Source organism: Suncus etruscus, chromosome 10 (genome assembly GCF_024139225.1).
Source record: "Suncus etruscus isolate mSunEtr1 chromosome 10, mSunEtr1.pri.cur, whole genome shotgun sequence".
Taxonomy (NCBI): domain Eukaryota; kingdom Metazoa; phylum Chordata; class Mammalia; order Eulipotyphla; family Soricidae; genus Suncus; species Suncus etruscus.
In genome coordinates, this window is record NC_064857.1 from 11,392,291 (window position 1) to 11,411,363 (window position 19,073).

At 35.7% G+C, this 19,073-nt stretch overlaps 1 protein-coding gene across 1 annotated transcript in view; it reads right to left on the reverse strand.

Annotated features, from left to right (window-relative positions):
* CNBD1 (cyclic nucleotide binding domain containing 1) overlaps positions 1-18,552 on the reverse strand; it is a 226,598-nt gene extending 208,046 nt beyond the window's left edge. The window contains exon 1 of the mRNA XM_049782419.1: positions 18,465-18,552. Within this exon, the coding sequence (XP_049638376.1) occupies positions 18,465-18,552 (88 nt within the window). The remainder of the gene's footprint in view (positions 1-18,464) is intronic.
* Positions 18,553-19,073: the final 521 nt, after the last annotated feature.

A 19,073-nucleotide genomic window follows, 5' to 3' on the forward strand; every position in this document is an offset into this window, starting at 1 on the left:
CTCTCACAAGTAACATTAATAGTACTCTCACAAGAAACATTAATAGTACTCTCACAAGAAACTGTAATAGTACTCTCACAAGAAACTTTAATAGGACTCTCACAAGAAACTTTAATAGTACTCACTATCATTGAATTATGTTTTTATGTATGCAGAATGTCCATTTTTTACTCTGCCCTTTTGCATACCCCTTCATAAGTTCATATTTCTCTTTAACTTCTTTAACTCCTATCATCATTACTCCTTTTATACCCTTTCTAACTTAAGTACTGTTGAGTCCTAAGTCACAGACCAAAGTGGTGCCCTAGAGTTAACACCCACCCAACTATTTTAAAAGGCATAAAAAGGACACATATCTTTTCAACATTTTATGGGTGTTTTCTTTGACGGCTATAACTTTTACTAAATACTTTCTTATACAGTGATGATCCCCCCCCCCATGTTTTTTATCTTCTCTTTGTGAACTGCTCAACATGGAATTTGGTGGGAAAGAATCCCTCAGTTTAATACTTATGTTTGAACCAAGTCATGGGTCTTGTTGGAAATGTTCTTATGCCCCCATATATCTGATAGCACCACGTGGCTTTATATCTTGTTTGCGTAGGCACACTAACATGGAAAAATACTATACATACCAATAAGTTCTTATCTAATAAAAATGGGAACACACAAATCTTGTAGTGCAATGAGACCTTACACCCTGAACATTGACATAAAGACCTGGCACAGGCCTCAGAAGAATGGGCATTCTCCATTCACCCCTTGATCTACAGAAGACATTTACAAAACATCCAAGGTTGTATATAACATCACCTGGTGGCATTCCTGTACCAGGAAAGACCCTACAGCTGCTCTGACATCTACTCAAAAGAAACACCCCTTAACACTGAGAAGACAACAAGAACAAAGACCTGCTTACTGGACAGGGCTTGCTGTATTGCCCCTTAATTGTGAGGTTTGTCTATAACATCACCTGGAAGCAATCCTCTACCACAGAAGACCCTACCACTGCTCAGACATCGTCCTGCTCAAAAGAGACTTCCCTTAACACTGAGAAGACTTAACAACAACAACCTGCTTACAGGACAGGGCTTCCTGCATTGCCCTTTCATGGTGAGGTGAAACGAGAAGGCACTCCACATCATGACTTCAATGTAGGACATGTAGATTCCAGAATCTTTAATACAGAAACATGAGACCAACAACAGAGACTGTGTGAAAAGTGTGTTGGCACTACAGACAAAGTCTTGGATCGAACGATAACTTTCCTGAGGCCTAGTGCTGGTCTTATGCCAGGAAACTTCAGGGGTAGGATCTCTTTGTATTTAGGCCAAGGTTATTCCTTTCCATGCCTCTCATATTTTGGTGGGCCTATGCAAACAACAATTGCCACTCTAACACCGTTTTTACTGTGCTCCTTTGACTCTAATCCTTAAAACGCACCCACTTAAAATTTGAGGTTAACTTAAGCTAATATGCATGTACATGGAAATGTAAAAAATACTATGCCTCTAATGTTTAAGGAGTTACGTAAGTTTGATGGCTTTAGATTGCCTTGTGTGCTGTTAAGAAATATTATAATGTGCTACAATCTGGGGACTTGAGGGACAAAGTAATTGCACATGGATTCTGTTTTATTTATCTTAACTTTCTTTGGTGAAAGTTCAAAGTTAAGATATCAGCAAGGGGACTTCTTCTGATAATTATGTTATGGGTGATTGTCCTTCCACTGTAACTTTACCTTATCCTCTTTCTTTGCATCTTTTGTTCTCATAATTCAAAATAAAAAAATTATAAAAAAAAATTGAAAATAAATGAATCACCAATAAAACTCAAAAAGATAAGAAGGTAGAAATGAGAAAATTTCAAACAGAAATAACAAGATTGAAATACTTGTAGGTGAAATGAAAACCTCACTAGAAGGCCTAACCAATAGAGTAACAGCTGCCCAGGACAGCTGTTGAAAAATGAGGTTCATTACAATTCTATACAACAGAAGAGATTGGAAAATAGCCTTAAAATAAATGAACAAAATATGGAAAAAATTCTCAAAAATTGTGAACAAACAACAATAGAACTCTGGATAAATTCAAAAGAAAGAAAATAAAAAATATTGGAGTCCCAGAGACTCAGAAAAAAACCCAAGGAACAATCAACAGTCAAGGACATCATTGCTTAGAATTTCTCAGAACTAAAGAGTGCATACAACCACAGCATGACTACCAGAAGAGTGCCAGCTAAAGAGACACAAATAAAAGCACAATGATGAAAACCAAAGATAGAGATAGAATACTGAAAGCAGAAAAATAAAAAAAAAAAGGGATATTACATACAAAGAAGCATCCTTGAGAATTATAGCAGATTTTTCTAAAGCAACCCTCAAAGGCTGAAGACAGTGGTGAGATAGAGTAAAAAAAAAGCTGGATGAAATAAATGTTTTGCAAGAATGTTTCACCCAGGCAGACTTTTATTCAGGTTTAAAGGAAGGATACCTAGCATCCTGTATAAACAACAGCCCAGAAACTTCACAGATTCAAACTAACTTAAAAGAACTGAAGTATTTACTTTAAAGCAAAGTAGATGTAATAAACACCCCAAACACCTACATAAAGATGCCACTAGATTCCATGACAATCATCTCTCTCAATATCAATGGACTAAATTCACCAGTTAAGAGACACAGGGTAAAAAAATAGATAAGGAAATTAAATCCAACATTTTGCTGCATGCAAGAAACACAATGGAATAGAACAATAATGACTCAAAGTCAATGGTTGGAATCTCTATTCTGAGGCTTACCAAATATCAGAGAGAAAGAAATAACATTGCTTTTTTATGATTAAATAAGGGAAGGAGGTAGAATGACTAAAATTTTAAAGCTAGAGTGTAATGTTGGCTTCAGAGATGCTCGTAAGAAGGTTTCTCATTTAAATATTTTGGAAGTACTTGAGGAACATAGGCAATATGGAAGTTTTAAGATTTGATAAACTTCACTAGTAAACCCATCTGGACCTAGTCTTCTATACATCGTAGATTTCGGTTTCAATCTTTTTTTATCATAATTGATTTATTAAAGTTTTCAAATTCCTCCCATTTAATCTTGGAAGATTACCTGAGAATACATATTAATAAGTAGCAATAAAAAATGTTCAATAAAGGCTGGAGTGATAGCACAGTAGGTAGGGCACTTGCCTTGCATGTGGCCACCCTAGGTTTGGTCCCTGGCACCAAATTATTAATTATTTTAAATATTACAAAATTTCAAAATATTACAAAATATACCCCACCAAGCATGATACCAGAATGCAGAATCAGGAGTAAGCCCTGAAGATGTTGGGTGTGGCCCTAAAACAAAAACATCTCTTTAAATGGTATGACAAAAATTGTTTTATATTGGGACCGAAGTGATGGGACAGCAGTAGGGAGTTTGCCTTGCAAGCGGCTGACCCAAGACAAACCGCAGTTCAATCCCCCGGGGTCACATATGGTCCCCCATGTCAGAAGCTATTTCTGAGTGCATAGCAAGGAGTAACCCCTGAGCATCACCGGGTGTGACCCAAAAATTCTTTTATAATACATGTTACAGGAAATGCTATTAAAACATAATCTTGCATTTGCGATGGGAGGGCAGAGGTCGGTCAAACATCTTTGGAAGACAGTTCGTTAACTGTTGTAAAAATATAAAATACCATCATATTTGACTGTGATATGGAAAACACTCGCAAATCAAGTCAAGAACCTTGATATTATACCAACACTGATTCTGAGATTTTGAAATGGTGTAATAGAGCTGATCATGGAAAAATGTAAATGGAATGAACTCTTATTGCTGGAAAGAATAGATTAGCTACAACATGAAAAACAACAAAAATAACCTTACTTCTGACAGAAAAGCAAACCAAAAACAGGAAAAAACTTTCCTCCTGCCTTTGAATCTTTGCTAAAATGACTAAAGGACTAAATGACAATAAGTACTAGAATAATAAGACTATAATAAGAATATATAACAATAAGTAAATATGCAAATAAAATATATACATTTGAAAACAATAATTCACATATATTTTCTTTATGTACATATATGAAATTAATTTAATTAAATGTGTATAAAAATGTTGAGAATCAATATATTTTTTAGTATCAGTTATTTTTACATATAATGTTAGAAGTATGGATTGATGGAAGACTTATTTGGTTTTTTAATTTTTTTCTATCTGATTCAAGTTAGTTACATAATGATTTATTTTTTGTGTTGTTTTTGGTTTTTGGGGGGCCACACCTGGTGACGCTCAGGGGTTTACTTCTGGCTATGCACTCAGAAATTGCTCTTGGCTCAGGGGACTATATGGGACACTGGGGATCGAACTCAGGTCCTTCCTGGGTTAGCCACATGCAAGGCAAATGCCAAAACACTGCGATATCGCTCTGGCCCCACATAATAATTTCTAAAAATATATTCCCAAAAATTACCATAAATCATGTGAAATCTGTCTATCCTTTCCATTATCTAACCATTCACTTGTTAGAATCTTGAACAGAGCTTACTTATTGGATAAGTAGATCTTTTTCATTAAAAGAAAATATTCAGTACTCTTCTGAAAACCTATTTTCTTTAAGCAAGCCAACAGACAAGACCTCAGGTTATACCAGTGTCAACTACAATGAAATCCAAGGCCCCAGTTCTTTCAATGGACACTAACGGTCCCTTTTATGACATGTCACTTATTAAAGATACTAAGTCACATAAAAGATAATCACTTACCCCGAGATATTCATCTAATAAAAATCATAATCCTGTGGTTCATATATGTGAAATGTTTGATGTGAAGTTACAGAATAACAAAGTGAGCTGGAGAAATAGCACATCGGGTCAGATATTTGGTTTGCATGTGGCTGATCAGGATTCACTCTTGGGCACTGTATATATTCTCACTCACCCAGCCCAAGATCCATTAGGAGTGATATCTGATCACAGAGACAATGATAAACCTTGAGCATTTCCAGGTGTGGCTCCAAAGCTCAAAATTTTCTAAATAATTCATTTATGTAATAAAAAAGGCAGTATCGAAAAGTGCTAATGAAATTCAGAAAGTTGGAAGAGACTACTTTAACCTGAAGTCCAAGAAAGTTTTTGTGTATATTAAACAGAATTTAGAGGAGCTATAATAATTATAATAAAATGAAATGAGTAAGATACAAGGGACTATGCCAAGAGTAATTATAAGCTGTGTCATACAAGTCTTGAGAGGATTTTTGTGGTGAAATCAGTATCTTGCCCATTAGCATGATAATTCTCGAGCTATTTCCTTGGAATCAAATAAAGTAGATTTTTAAACTAGATACCTAAGTTGCATTGCTTATGAAAACAATGATCAACGACAATGAGTTGCATCTTGACAAGAAAACAATCTACTAGTACTCGATAAAAAGACACTCAATTGGATTTCCCAGGCTCAGTGACTCTTGTCAAATGACATGCTCATTACAGTATACTTGTCAATAGTACTAGTTGTAAGGAGACCAGATCAAAGATGCTGTCATTTCTTGTGAATCCATGAACTAAAGTTGCCTATCTAAATACTCAACTAAAAATAGGAAATCTCCCTGCACACCTGATAGGCCTTATAAATGGGGATAAAAAATATCAAAGTATTTGAGCTGTCATAAAGCAAGATAAAGCCAAGAGTATGCCCTAAGGGCCACTGAATGTGGTCCAAACTGTCACTGTCCCCAAAGAACTATAATAAAGAATCTCTAGACTATGACATATTTTCACAAAATAATGAAAATTTTAAAAGCCAGATTGAAGAAAAATGGACTGTGCTCAAAGTTCTAAAGGAGAATAGGATCCAGACAACTTTTAAATGGTGTGTTAAGTAAATTTCTATTTCAGTCAGGATTTCAGAAGAGTAATCTGATTCGCATTCTGTGTTATGAATACCAGAGATAATTTCAGACAAAAATAATGGAGAAGCAATATGATAATCACTGAAGGATTAATAATAGAAGATTAAGCCATGAAGTAGTTCTGAGATGGACTACTCAGATCAGTATCTGAGTATGTGAGATGAAATCATGACCTCTAGTGGAAAAGTCTGATTTGCAATGTTCTATAATTGACTTGAAGGCTTTCTGCCTGGACCTCCTAAATTTAAGCTTATGTCGCCAGAACTTAATTTTAAAAGACCATTCAAGATTTCCAAAAAAAATTCAAAACAGTAAAATGATTATAAAAGTGGTAATAAGATAATGTCTGCTTATACAGAAAGTTCTATCTTTTCTCTTTGAAATGGAAAGAAATAAAGTAACTTAAACTATGAAAGTGGGGCCGAAGAGATAGCATGGACTTAAGGCGTTTGCCTTGCTTGCAGAAGCTCCATGGTTCGAATCCCGGCATCCCATACGGTCCCCATAGCCTTTCAGGAGCGATTTCTGAGCATAGAAGCAGGAGTAACTCCTGAGCGCTGGTGGGTGTGACCCAAAAACCAACATAAAAAAAAACAATAAACAAAAACTATTATTTGTATATACACTACAAAAAGTTGGCTTCCCTGTCTTATTCTTTTTCTTGTTTACATTTCTGGGATTTGAATGGAGTTTTAAAACTTTAAAATAGAGCAATATTCATATTTTCATTTAAAACACACATCTTCAAATTCCTTTATCTTCAGCTTCTGAAGAATTGAAAGACTCTCAAATGATAGAGAACAACCTTGAAGTATTGAGTAATGATGACACCATTATTTTTTCAGCTTTTTTGCAAAAGTACACCATCAAAGTGAAAAAAGGAGCAAAGAAAACATTTATTTAGAGTAAAGCCTGGATACTAAATGCCATAAAATATCCCTGGTCTCTTGAATCCTTTGTTCTGCAAAATATAACCTGATATACTGAAATTAGTAAAACACATTTACAGATACATTTTATTGTGAATGTTTTGCTAAGAAAACAAATCCCAATTTTCAATTATTTTTATAACAACATTATTTACAACTAGTTCATAATATTGTTTTTTTCAGGCATTACATATTCAAACACCAATTCCACCACTATGTAACCTTCCATTTGCCAGTGTTCACAATTTCTTACCCACCAACTTAGCCTTCCCCCTTGCAGGCATAAAATGATATACTACAGGGGCCGGAAGGATAGCAAAGTGGTAGAACATTTGCCTTGCACGCAGCTGGCCCAGGATGAACCTACCTTTGATCCCCGGCATCCCATATGGTCCCCTGAATCAGGAGCGATTTCTGAGCTTATAGCCAGGAGCATCATAATATTATAATATACCCTGAGCATCATATTGTTATAATGTACAGGGAAATGAAATAATTAAAATTTAGATCCACAAAGGCTATTTGAAATAATTGTTTTACCTTCACATGCTCTAACCAAAGTCAATGTTTATAGTATTTGCTGGACTGTGGATGGTGACAGTTGAGCCTTCTGTGTTACTGTTTATATTCAATGAGCTTGGTAGATTTTTATGTTGTTCCCATCAGATTTCTTGTGATAATACTGAGATGACAGTACTATAAAATTTTGAGTGTCAAAATTCTTCATTCTTTTTTTTTTAACAAGCAGAAGCAAAGTTTGGGATTTATATATCTGATCTGAAACAAATTTTATGCCTTGGAAGTTTGATAAGATTAAATTGTAGAGCTGAGCAGTTTCATCAGAAGGTGCGGGATGTGACTAGGTAGCTGTGTTTTTATGCCAAAAGATGATTTGGCCCCTATTCATTATGAGAATGGCACAAAGGAACAGGCACCAAGAGGATAGTCCCTGAACAAGTGAGAATGGCCCTACCACTGCCTATAACTCTCCTTTTGATTTTTATATTCATTAGCACACAGCCCTAATTATATCTCTCTACAAAACACACCAGGCAGCTCAGTGTTGTGCCTTCTGCTATGAAATCATTGGTGATGATAAAGTGAGATTCTTATGAGATTACAGTAAAGCAGTGAGTGGTATGTACTATATCAATATAAAATAAGTTAAATTCATGTGGTAATAAATAGAAGTAAATAAAGTAAAGACAAGATCTAAAGCAAATTCAACGTAAGAACTTTCAATAAAATGGGGTTGAAGGAATTACCTCAACCCAATTAGCCATTTACTATAAGCCCACAGCAAACACCATACTCAATGGTGAAAACTGGAAGCATTTCCTCTAAAATCAGCCACAAAGTAAAGTAAAGTTGCCCATTCTTACTGTAACTGTTCAGTACAGAATTGACATAGTAATTAAGCATGGAAAAGGGCATCCAGTTTGAATGAAGTCAAACTCTCACTATTTGCAGATGGCATGATATTTACTATATCTAGAAAACTTTAAAAACATTATAATAAAAGTTCCTAGAAAATATAGATTGTATAGTAAAGTGGCATGCTAAGGAAAACAATGTTCAATAAATCTATGATCTTCATTTATTCAAATAATGAATAGTAGAATAAAAGTATTTAAATTTTCATTTATAATTGGGCTTCAGAAAATTAAGTACTGAAATAAGCTTAACAGAAGACATGAAAGACAAATAAAGAAAACTACTAAAATAAATAAAAAACAATAGGAAATGGTAACATGCCCCTGTTTATGAACAGAAAGGTAAATATTGTTAAAATGAGAATCTTGTTAGGGCCAAAGCAGTGATGCAAGCGGTAGGGAATTTGCCATGTACTCTCTAACCTAGGACAGACCACAGTTCAATCCTCTGGCTTCCCATAGGGTCCCTCAAGCCAGGAGAGATTTCTGAGTTCATAGCCAGAAGTAACCCTTGAGCAAGTGTGACTCAAAAATAAAAAAAAGAGAAAAAGGAAAGAGAAAGAAAGCAAGAAAGAAAGCAAGAAAGCAAGAAAGAAAGAAAGAAAGAAAGAAAGAAAGAAAGAAAGAAAGAAAGAAAGAAAGAAAGAAAGAAAGAAAGAAAGAAAGAAAGAAAGAAAGAAAGAAAGAAAGAAAGAAAGAGAAAGAAAGAAAGAAAGAGAGAGAAAGAAAGAAAGAGAAAGAGAGAGAAAGAAAGAAAGAAAGAAAGAAAGAAAGAAAGAAAGAAAGAAAGAAAGAGAAAGAAAGAAAGAAAGAAAGAAAGAAAGAAAGAAAGAAAAAGAGAAAGAGAGAAAAAAGAGAAAGAGAGAGAAAAAGAGAAAGAAAGACAAAGAGAGAGAGAGAAAGAAAGAAAAAAAGAAAGAAAGAAAGAGAAAGAAAGAGAGAAAGAAAGAAAGAAAGAAAGAAAGAAAGAAAGAAAGAAAGAAAGAAAGAAAGAAAGAAAGAAAGAAAGAAAGACAAAGAAAGAGAGAGAAAGAAAGAAAGAAAGAAAGAAAGAAAGAAAGAAAGAAAGAAAGAAAGAAAGAAAGAAAGAAAGAAAGAAAGAGAAAAAGAGAAAGAAAGAGAGAAAAAGAGAAAGAAAGAGAGAGAAAAAGAGAAAGAAAGACAAAGAGAGAGAAAGAGAGAAAGAAAGAAAAAAGAAAGAAAGAAAGAGAAAGAAAGAGAGAGAAAGAAAGAAAGAAAGAAAGAAAGAAAGAAAGAAAGAAAGAAAGAAAGAAAGAAAGAGAAAGAAAGAGAGAGAAAAAGAGAAAGAAAGACAAAGAAAGAGAGAGAAAGAAAGAAAGAAAGAAAGAAAGAAAGAAAGAAAGAAAGAAAGAGAAAGAGAAAGAAAGAAAGAAAGAAAGAAAGAAAGAAAGAAAGAAAGAAAGAAAGAAAGAAAGAAAGAAAGAAAGAAAGAAAGAAAGAAAGAAAGAAAGAAAGAAAGAAAGAGAAAAAGAGAAAGAAAGAGAGAGAAAAAGAGAAAGAAAGATAAAGAGAGAGAAAGAGAGAAAGAAAAAAAAAGAAAAAAAGAAAGAAAGAAAGAAAGAAAGAGAAAAAAGAGAGAAAGAAAGAAAGAAAGAGAAAAAGAGAAAGAAAGACAAAGAAAGAGAGAAAGAAAGAAAGAAAGAAAGAAAGAAAGAAAGAAAGAAAGAAAGAAAGAAAGAAAGAAAGAAAGAAAGAAAGAAAGAAAGAAAGAAAGAAAGAAAGAAAGAAAGAAAGAAAGAAAGAAAGAAAGAAAGAAAGAGAAAGAGAGAGAAAGAAAGAAAGAAAGAAAGAAAGAGAAAAAGAGAAAGAAAGAGAGAAAAAAGAGAAAGAGAGAAAAAGAGAAAGAAAGACAAAGAGAGAGAAAGAGAGAAAGAAAGAAAAAAAGAAAGAAAGAAAGAAAGAAAGAGAAAGAAAGAAAGAAAGAAAGAAAGAAAGAAAGAAAGAAAGAAAGAAAGAAAGAAAGAAAGAAAGAAAGAAAGAAAGAAAGAAAGAAAGAAAGAAAGAAAGAAAGAAAGAAAGAAAGAAAGAAAGAAAGAAAGAAAGAAAGAAAGAAAGAAAGAAATCAAGAAAGAAAGAAAGAAAGAAAGAAAGAAAGATAGAAAGAAAGAAAGAAAGAAAGAAAGAGAAAAAGAGAAAGAAAGAGAGAGAAAAAGAGAAAGAAAGAGAGAGAAAAAGAGAAAGAAAGACAAAGAGAGAGAAAGAGAGAAAGAAAGAAAAAAGAAAGAAAGAAAGAGAAAGAAAGAGAAAGAAAGACAAAGAAAGAGAGAGAAAGAAAGAAAGAAAGAAAGAAAGAAAGAAAGAGAAAGAAAGAGAGAGAAAAAGAGAAAGAAAGAGAGAGAAAAAGAGAAAGAAAGACAAAGAGAGAGAAAGAGAGAGACAAAGAGAGAGAAAGAGAGAAAGAAAGAAAAAAGAAAGAAAGAAAGAAAGAAAGAAAGAAAGAAAGAAAGAAAGAGAGAGAGAGAAAAAGAGAAAGAAAGAGAGAGAAAAAGAGAAAGAAAGACAAAGAGAGAGAAAGAGAGAAAGAAAGAAAAAAAGAAAGAAAGAAAGAAAGAAAGAAAGAAAGAAAGAAAGAAAGAGAAAAAGAGACAAAGAAAGAGAAAGACAAAGAGAAAAAGAGAAAAAGACAAAGAAAGAGAGAAAGAAAGAAAGAAAGAAAGAAAGAAAGAAAGAAAGAAAGAAAGAAAGAAAGAAAGAAAGAAAGAAAGAAAGAAAGAAAGAAAGAAAGAAAGAAAGAAAGAAAGAAAGAAAGAAAGAAAGAAAGAAAGAAAGAAAGAAAGATAGAAAAAGAATAAAGAGAAAGAAAAAGAATAGAGAAAGAAAAAGAAAGAAATAATGCTGGTATGCAACATTATACAGATTTAATAAGCATTAAGTATTTAATAACATGCAGTAATGTTTAATAAACATTCAATGTTCATTAAATTTGTATAATTTTGAAATTTTTCAAAGACATAGCTCACACTGTTGAAATTTTAGAGGGACTAATAGACCCTCATGCCTAGTAAAAGAAATGCTGGGAGAAAGATGAGGAAAGACTTCTCTCGTCCCAATTTCAAAGTGCATTATAAAGTTATAGTAATCAAATTTGTAGAAATAAAATAAGGACAAACTCTCAAAACAATGGGACAGATTTGAAAGTTCAGAGATAGATTTTTAGGTATCAGGGCAGCAAATTTTTGTCAAGGGAGGTAAAAGAATGAAGTAGAGCAAGAAAAGCTTGTTTAAAAATGTATTGGGAGGGCCCGGAGAGATAGCACAGCGGCATTTGCCTTGCAAGCAGTCAATCCAGGACCAAAGGTGGTTGGTTCGAATCCCGGTGTCCAATATGGTCCCCCATGCCTGCCAGGAGCTATTTCTGAGCAGACAGCCAGGAGAAACCTCTGAGCACCGCCGGGTGTGACCCAAAAGCTAAAAAAAAAAAAAAAAAATATATATATATATATATATATATATATATATATATATATATATATATATATATATATATTGGGAAAGCTGCTCACATATATCTAAAAACAAACACACACACACACACACAGATACAAACTTAGGTCCATCCTTTTCTAACCATGAATAAATTCAAGACAAATTAAAAGTTATTAAAGACCTTTATAAAGACTGAATTCTTAGATTATATTGAGGAAAACATAAGTAGAATACTTCATAACATTGAATCTACAGTTATCTTCAATAAAATAGCATTGATGAACCAAAGGGAAGCATAAATTAAATGGGGCTATATCAAACTAAGAAGCTTTTACAATGCAAAAGAAATGATCAGAATAAAGATCCTCCCACATTGTGGAAGAGAATATTTTCCTACCATTCATCTGATAAAGGATTAATATCCAAGATACAAAATAACTGAGAGAACTTAACAAAAAAACTCCAAAAATTATAATATAGAGATGAATTGAAACGTCCTAAAAGAAAACTTGCAATGACCACAGGACATATGAAAAAGTAAACATGCTCTACGTCACAGATCATAAGGGAAAAGCAAATCTAAATAATGATGAAATATCATCCCCCACCAGTGAGACGGGTGCCCATCACAAAAAGCAAAAACAACCAATGCTGGAGTGGATGTGGGGAAAATTGAACCTACTTCACTGCTGGTGGTAATGTTGACTGGCTATGCTTTTTAGGAAATAGTATGGATACTTTTCAAAATACTAGGAATCAAGCTTCTCTGTTACCTTTACTTTGTAGCATATATCCCAGGTCCCCCAAGCTATCAGAAGTCATTTGCATTCCTGTGTTTATTGCCACACAATTCACAATAACTAAAATTTGGAAATGACCCAGATGTCTAGTAACAGGTGATTGGATAAAAAGATTATATACACAAAGGAAATACTGCACAGCTATAAGAAGAGATAAAATCATAAAATTTGTCACTACATAAAGAGATGAAAATATGATGTTGAAAGAAGTTTCTCAGAAGTAAAAGGACAGATACAAGTGATCTCTCTTATATGCAAAACATAAAGAAACAATAGGAAAATAGCAAGTGACCAAAGGCAATAGAAAATGAGAAATAAAGAAACAAAGGCTGGAGTGGTAGCACAGCGGTAGGGCATTTGCCTTGTACTCTGCCAACCCAGGACAGACACAGGTTCAATCCCCAGCATCCCATATAATCCCCGAGCCTTCCAGGAGTAATTTCTGAATGCAGAGTCAGGAGTAATGCTTGAGTGCTGAAGGTGTAGACCAAAAAAAAAATTTTTTTTCAAAAAAGAAAAAAGAAATAAATTAATGACTCACGAAACTACGCCTGCCCAGTGGGGCCCGACTGTGAAAAATTGTGAGTGCTGCCTGTGTGTGTCTGTCTACTGTCCTGCTGCGTGAACCTCTTGGGAGTGGGCCAAAAAGAAGCTCCAGAAAACTCGCTCTCCCAAAGGCCAATTCTAGGGCAGAAACGCAAAGGAACTGCTCCATAACATGAAAACCAGCTATAAGCAGTACTTTGCAGAAGCCAGGTCCCCTGTTTGTGACGTCAGGCTGGGAAAATCCATGAAACTATGCCTGCCCAGTTGGGCCCGACTGTAAAAAATTGTGAGTGCTGCCTGTGTGTGTCTGTCTACTGTCCTCTTGCGTGAAACTCTTGGGAGTGGGCAGAAAAGAGGCTCCAGCTTCACTAAGCGGCCATGCGCTTTTTCTAAGGAAAGAACACCATCACAACAAAAAGAAAAAAAATCACACTAAGAACTGGGCTGGATCACTGAAGCCCAGCATTTCTCTCTGGACCGTCTTCTCTGCTGCATGCTCGGGCCTAAGATTTGATCCTGTGTGAGGCTTCATCCATGGAGGACTCCCCTCCCTTGGAGGCAAGTCGACCCATCCAGAAAGGGCGGAGACAGAGGAGTATGGCTGCCTGCATCATTTAGCCAATGAATACCACCACAACACGTAGAAAAACCCACAGTACAAGTGTGACAATGGGGAAACAACGCAGGCCAGCATCAGACATAGAGAATGAAGATGACAATTCTGATGACCAGATAATGACCAACCAACTAATCAATCTCTCAGATAAGGACTTTAGACTAGCAGTATGGAAGATGCTCAACGAACTCAAAGAAACCATGGATCAAGTTGAACAGAACACTAATAAGAACCAAGAAAATATGAAGACAGAAATCACAAAACTCCAAACTGAAATAGCATGTCAACTAACAGGCCTGAAAAACTCAGTAAATGAAGTGAATGACAAAATGGATAAGCTCTGGGACAGGGTATCAGAAGCTCAGAATAGACTTGGTGCTGTGGAAGATGAGATAAATAACAATTCTTACAGCGGGAGAGATTGGAAGAAATTAATGACTCAAAAAGCTTATTTAGAATATCTTTATAAATTTTAGAGTTCACCAGAAATCACTGGAAGAGTATCTTAAAATGTCTGATATGTTTACTGCCTACTTTCTTTACTGTCCCAATAATGCTTGCCATTTATATATCTAATTTCTTAGGGTTCTGCTGCCTTTGTTTTCATTAGGAGCAAGTCCATATTACATATGTGTTGCTTCTGTGCTTTATCCAAACTTGTCAGAAGCAAGACACCATCTAGCCATTGATGCCTACCAATGACCCTGGTGATTCTCAGCACCACATATGTTCCCTGAGCATATCCAGTAATGGTCCCCAAGACTTGAGTCTGGAACACATTCTGAGTAGCTCTGTTTATGATCCAAACACACACACACACACACACACACACAAGTTTGTAGAGGTCAGCTAAATTGCCTGCCACCCATCCATCAAAGCAAAGAGTAAAGTCTGCATTACTTCCTTCTCCCACTGAGAAAGAAGAAATCTTTGTCATTATAGTGGGCTGACAGGAAACTCTCCCCTCTCAAGGGCCACAGTCTTAATGACATTTGACACCATAATTCCCCCTTCCAGGTGGCAAAGTGTTGCATTTCGTCCTTAGGATGGGCTTGGATGGAGAAGGATGGATGGAGGGATTTTTCTCTGCCATTCCAGGCCACGTGGCTCCGCAATCCCCATTCAGCTGGCGGGTCCCAGGTTTAGGTGAACAGCGAAATCAGACTCATCCAGAGACAGGCATCAGGAAGCATCAACTTTATTCATGCCCTATCCACCACATGTGTGGCCTATATCATAACCTTTTAAGCATTCAGCCATTCTTAGCTAGCCCTGCATCTTAACTCCTGTGAGCCATCTTCCCTTTGACCTCCATGCTGGCAAAAGACCAAAAGGGACCTAATCCCCTCTGGTCAAAACCTTATCTACCCTTTCCAAGACCCCGCCCATTTCCTGGGAGGAAAGGTCAAGTTACCTAGGAAGAATGGGGGTATGAGGCTTCATCTCCTCTTTCTCTGAAATATAAAAGAACTTTTTGTAATCCTGACTCCACCTTTAGCCAAAGGCGGGTTAATATTTTTATGCAACAACGTAATAAAGTGAAAATTAACATACCAGCCCTTTTCAAAAACATAACATTTCTGCAAAATATACTATACACCTGTAACTTAAAATTTTCTTAATGCTTTTCTACCAAGCTCTATTCCGGAACTTTCATGTTCCTATACTTTTAAACTATATTGGGGGAACTTTCTATTCCTATTAACCTTCCCTACACACAAGTACTACAGCATAAATACATAACATACATTTTAAAAACAGGCTAAATACATTAAAATACACACAGTAAAACACTTTGCAATTGAAAATATTAACTATAGAAAACAAAACACAATTAAATTATAAAGAAAATGACTTAATCAAGACAAAGATGCAGGCGGTTAGAAATCAGATCTTTAAATGGGCTAAGCTGTTATTACTCCTTTTTTTTTTAAATTTTTTACACTACTACCTAATTTTTTCCCATTACCAACACCAATTGTGAAATTCCTTCACCTAAAACCAAATGTCCAGATGATTAATTTGTCCCTCGCTGTTCTCACCACGTGGTTTACTTCCATAGTCCCAGGCCCCGCAGATGGTTTACTCGCACTGTTGTTGACCATGTGGTCCCAGGTCCCGCCGCCGGTCTGCTCGTGCTGTTTCACCTTTCTGATTTGGAGGGCGGATCCCAGGCTCGCCACTTTGGGCTGGATTAGGCGCTTTTCGCCGCTTTTCTGCCACAGGGTTGGAGTTCTTGGCTGATTGCAGCTGCCTTTTCTCCCCTCCGGGTGGCACACTGCAAGCAGGTTCAGCCGCCACAGCTTTTTTGCAGGGGGCTTTTGAATGTTCAGAGTTCTAAAAGTCCAGTCTGAAATTTTCAAAGTCGAAATCCAAATTCAAGCTGAAGGTTGTTCTCAGAAAATCAGTCCACTTTCAATACAGTCTTTTTTCTCCTCCGTTTCCAATCTAAGCTTTTAATCAGTCTTTGAGGAGGCCAAGATTTTAGTTTATTGTAACAAAGTTTAAGTCCTGGGCCTCCCATGTTTCAGTGGCCCTTCTGCCCCCAGAAGGGGTGTCGGCCATATTTTAAAATGGCTTCATGTGGTAGCCCAAGGTTTTGGGCTGACTGCAACTGAAAAAAGCGAAAATGAAACTCAAAAGTAGGTATCTCACCATCATCACTGTTTTCTTGGGTCCAGGATTCAAATCACAGTTCGATCGCCAGCTGTAGTGTTAAATAATTAACGATGGTTGCTGGATTGAGGTGGATGGAGGCCCTTATTCTTAGGCCACGTGGCTCCGCAATCCCCTTTCAGCTGGCGGGTCCCAGGTTTAGGTGAATGGCGAAATCAGACTCATCCAGAGACAGACATCAGGAAGCATCAACTTTATTCATGCCCTATCCATCACATGTGTGGCCTATATCATAACCTTTTAAGCATTCAGCCATTCTTAGCTAGCCCTGCATCTTAACTCCTGTCAGCCATCTTCCCTTTGACCACCATGCTGGCAAAAGACCAAAAGGGACCTAATCCCCTATGGTCAAAACCTTATCTACCCTTTCCAAGACCCCTCCCAGGAAATGGGCGGGGTCTTGCAGGTAAGGTCAAGTTACCTAGGAAGAATGGGATATGAGGCTTCAGCAAAGCATTTTCACAGCTTCAGAAGATTAAGAGAAAAACATCACTGGAGGCCTGCTTCTTGGTGAAAAGTAAGTGAGAGAATACAAAGTCTGCAAAATGATTTGTATTGTCTGCACAAAGATGATTAGGTATTATGTACATAATAACCAGAATTTTTTCTTTTTTTCTTAATCAGTGGACCATGTCCTCCTACGACTGTTGGAGGACTAGAGGGTAAAATATGCAGTGTTGGATTCAAACCACTGCCCATGCAAAACAAAAGACATAAGCTTCGAACTAGCTCCCTGTTTTATTGTTATTGTTTTTTATTTTTGCCAGTCTGTTGGTTTGTGTTTTATTATCCTTACCTAAACCGTCTTATTTATGTTCATTGCATTTTAAATTGTTTCCATTTATGCATTCTTTATAACTCACCTATGATTTTATAAAATCATTGTTTCAGCAGAGTTTGCAATGGGAAATTGTTTACTTGCTGGAATTAGCACAATGACACAGTTATTAAGCAAACGGGACACATCCCCAAAGAGAAGTCACGGACATAGAACATTAAGTAGGAATCTCTATAGGGAAAATCAAAAGGATCATTGCATTCCATTATGCTCTAGTCAATTTGAGGTCTAAATTGCTGCTGGATTTTTATCTTTTAATCACTTCAAAGAAGTGTCCTTTGGAGACACCCCAGAAAGTTGAAAATAACTTATCCCATCGATTCTAAATGAACTTAAACTTTTAACTCTCACATAGCAGTGTGTTTCCTAAGCAGCTACTCTCCCATCTCAAGGTCCATTGATTAGTGGCCTTAATGACATTTGACGCCGTAATTCCCCCTTTCAGGTGGCAAAGCATATTCACAGCTTCAGAAGATAAGGAGAAAACATTGCTGGAGGCCAGAAAAATAAGTGAAATAATACAAAGTATGCAAAGTGATTTGCATTTTTTGCATAAATATAATTAACTCTTATGTATATAATAGCCAGAATTTTTTCTTTGTTTTATTTTTTTACTTGATCAGTGGTCCCATCCCCTTAACATTCCCTAAATCTCATACCCTCACAAAATTGTACAGTTATTTAAAGTGCTTAGGTTGCATACAGATCTGAAAATATTTTAAGAACCACATAATTTGAACCATCGTATTTCGCTTCAAAAATTGAGGGGGAAATAATGGAGGGTACCAAGACCAGATAGTTGTATGAACATTAAGTAGAAATAAAAAAAAAGGATCAGACTTAAACACCAAATCCAAAGCCAACGACAACAGAATTGACACCCAATCTACAACATGGTAGACACAGAGGGGACCACTTATACTAGCAACCCGGGGGGTAAAGGAGAGGAATATGAGATGCATGCTGGGAACTAGGATGGAGGGAGAACAACATTGGTGGCAAAAATGCCCCTAATTCAATGTCAATATGTACCTAAAAATAACTGTGTAATCCACTTTGGTCAAAATAAAAATTAGAAAAAAAGTTATTTGGTATTGACAGAATTGAAATAGCTTCAAGTAGGCAGAAGATTTGCATGTCTGTTTTCTTTTCATTTGCTAAAATTTTGGTAGGATGCCTGTGATCACTAGCAATTCTCAAATGCCCATTTCTTGAATCAGAATTGAGTATCAGTGAAAATAGTGACAGACCCTCCATGTATCCTCTACTCACGTGGTATACTGCGAAGTGAGGGTGGCGGCACATTTGCTATAATCTTCATATGAGATAAAATATCTGATGACTGAGAAGACATAGGCATCTTAATGATTTAAAAAATTGCTAAGAGGTTGCTGGAGGGATTTCTGGTAATTCTTTGCATTAAAGCATCACAAAGCAGAACCTTCAAGGCACTCTTTGATGGAATGAGTGCAATGGAATCTTCTATTCATAATTCTAATACTTTGTGCAATCAGTATCTCCAGAAATAAAATCTAGACCAGGAAGAACTGTTTCTAGTAAAGTGAAATTTATACAAGGTTGACCTTTATTGGAAGTAATAGGAAGGAAGGAAAGTATAATCTATAAACAGCTACAGAAGACGCAATAGCATACCTGATACAAGATTAAAGGGACAAGTAAATTTTATTGTTCTTTCATAACACAGAACATTAATAAATGTTACATACTAATTGTTAACAAAAATGAACCTTTTCCTCTGTAGTGGCAGCAAGAGGGTTTTTATACTTCTCTCTTACATTCATAGGAATAAATGTATACATTTACTCATAGAATAAATATATCTTAAAATGTACTAATAGCTATAAATTCATTGCTACTGCT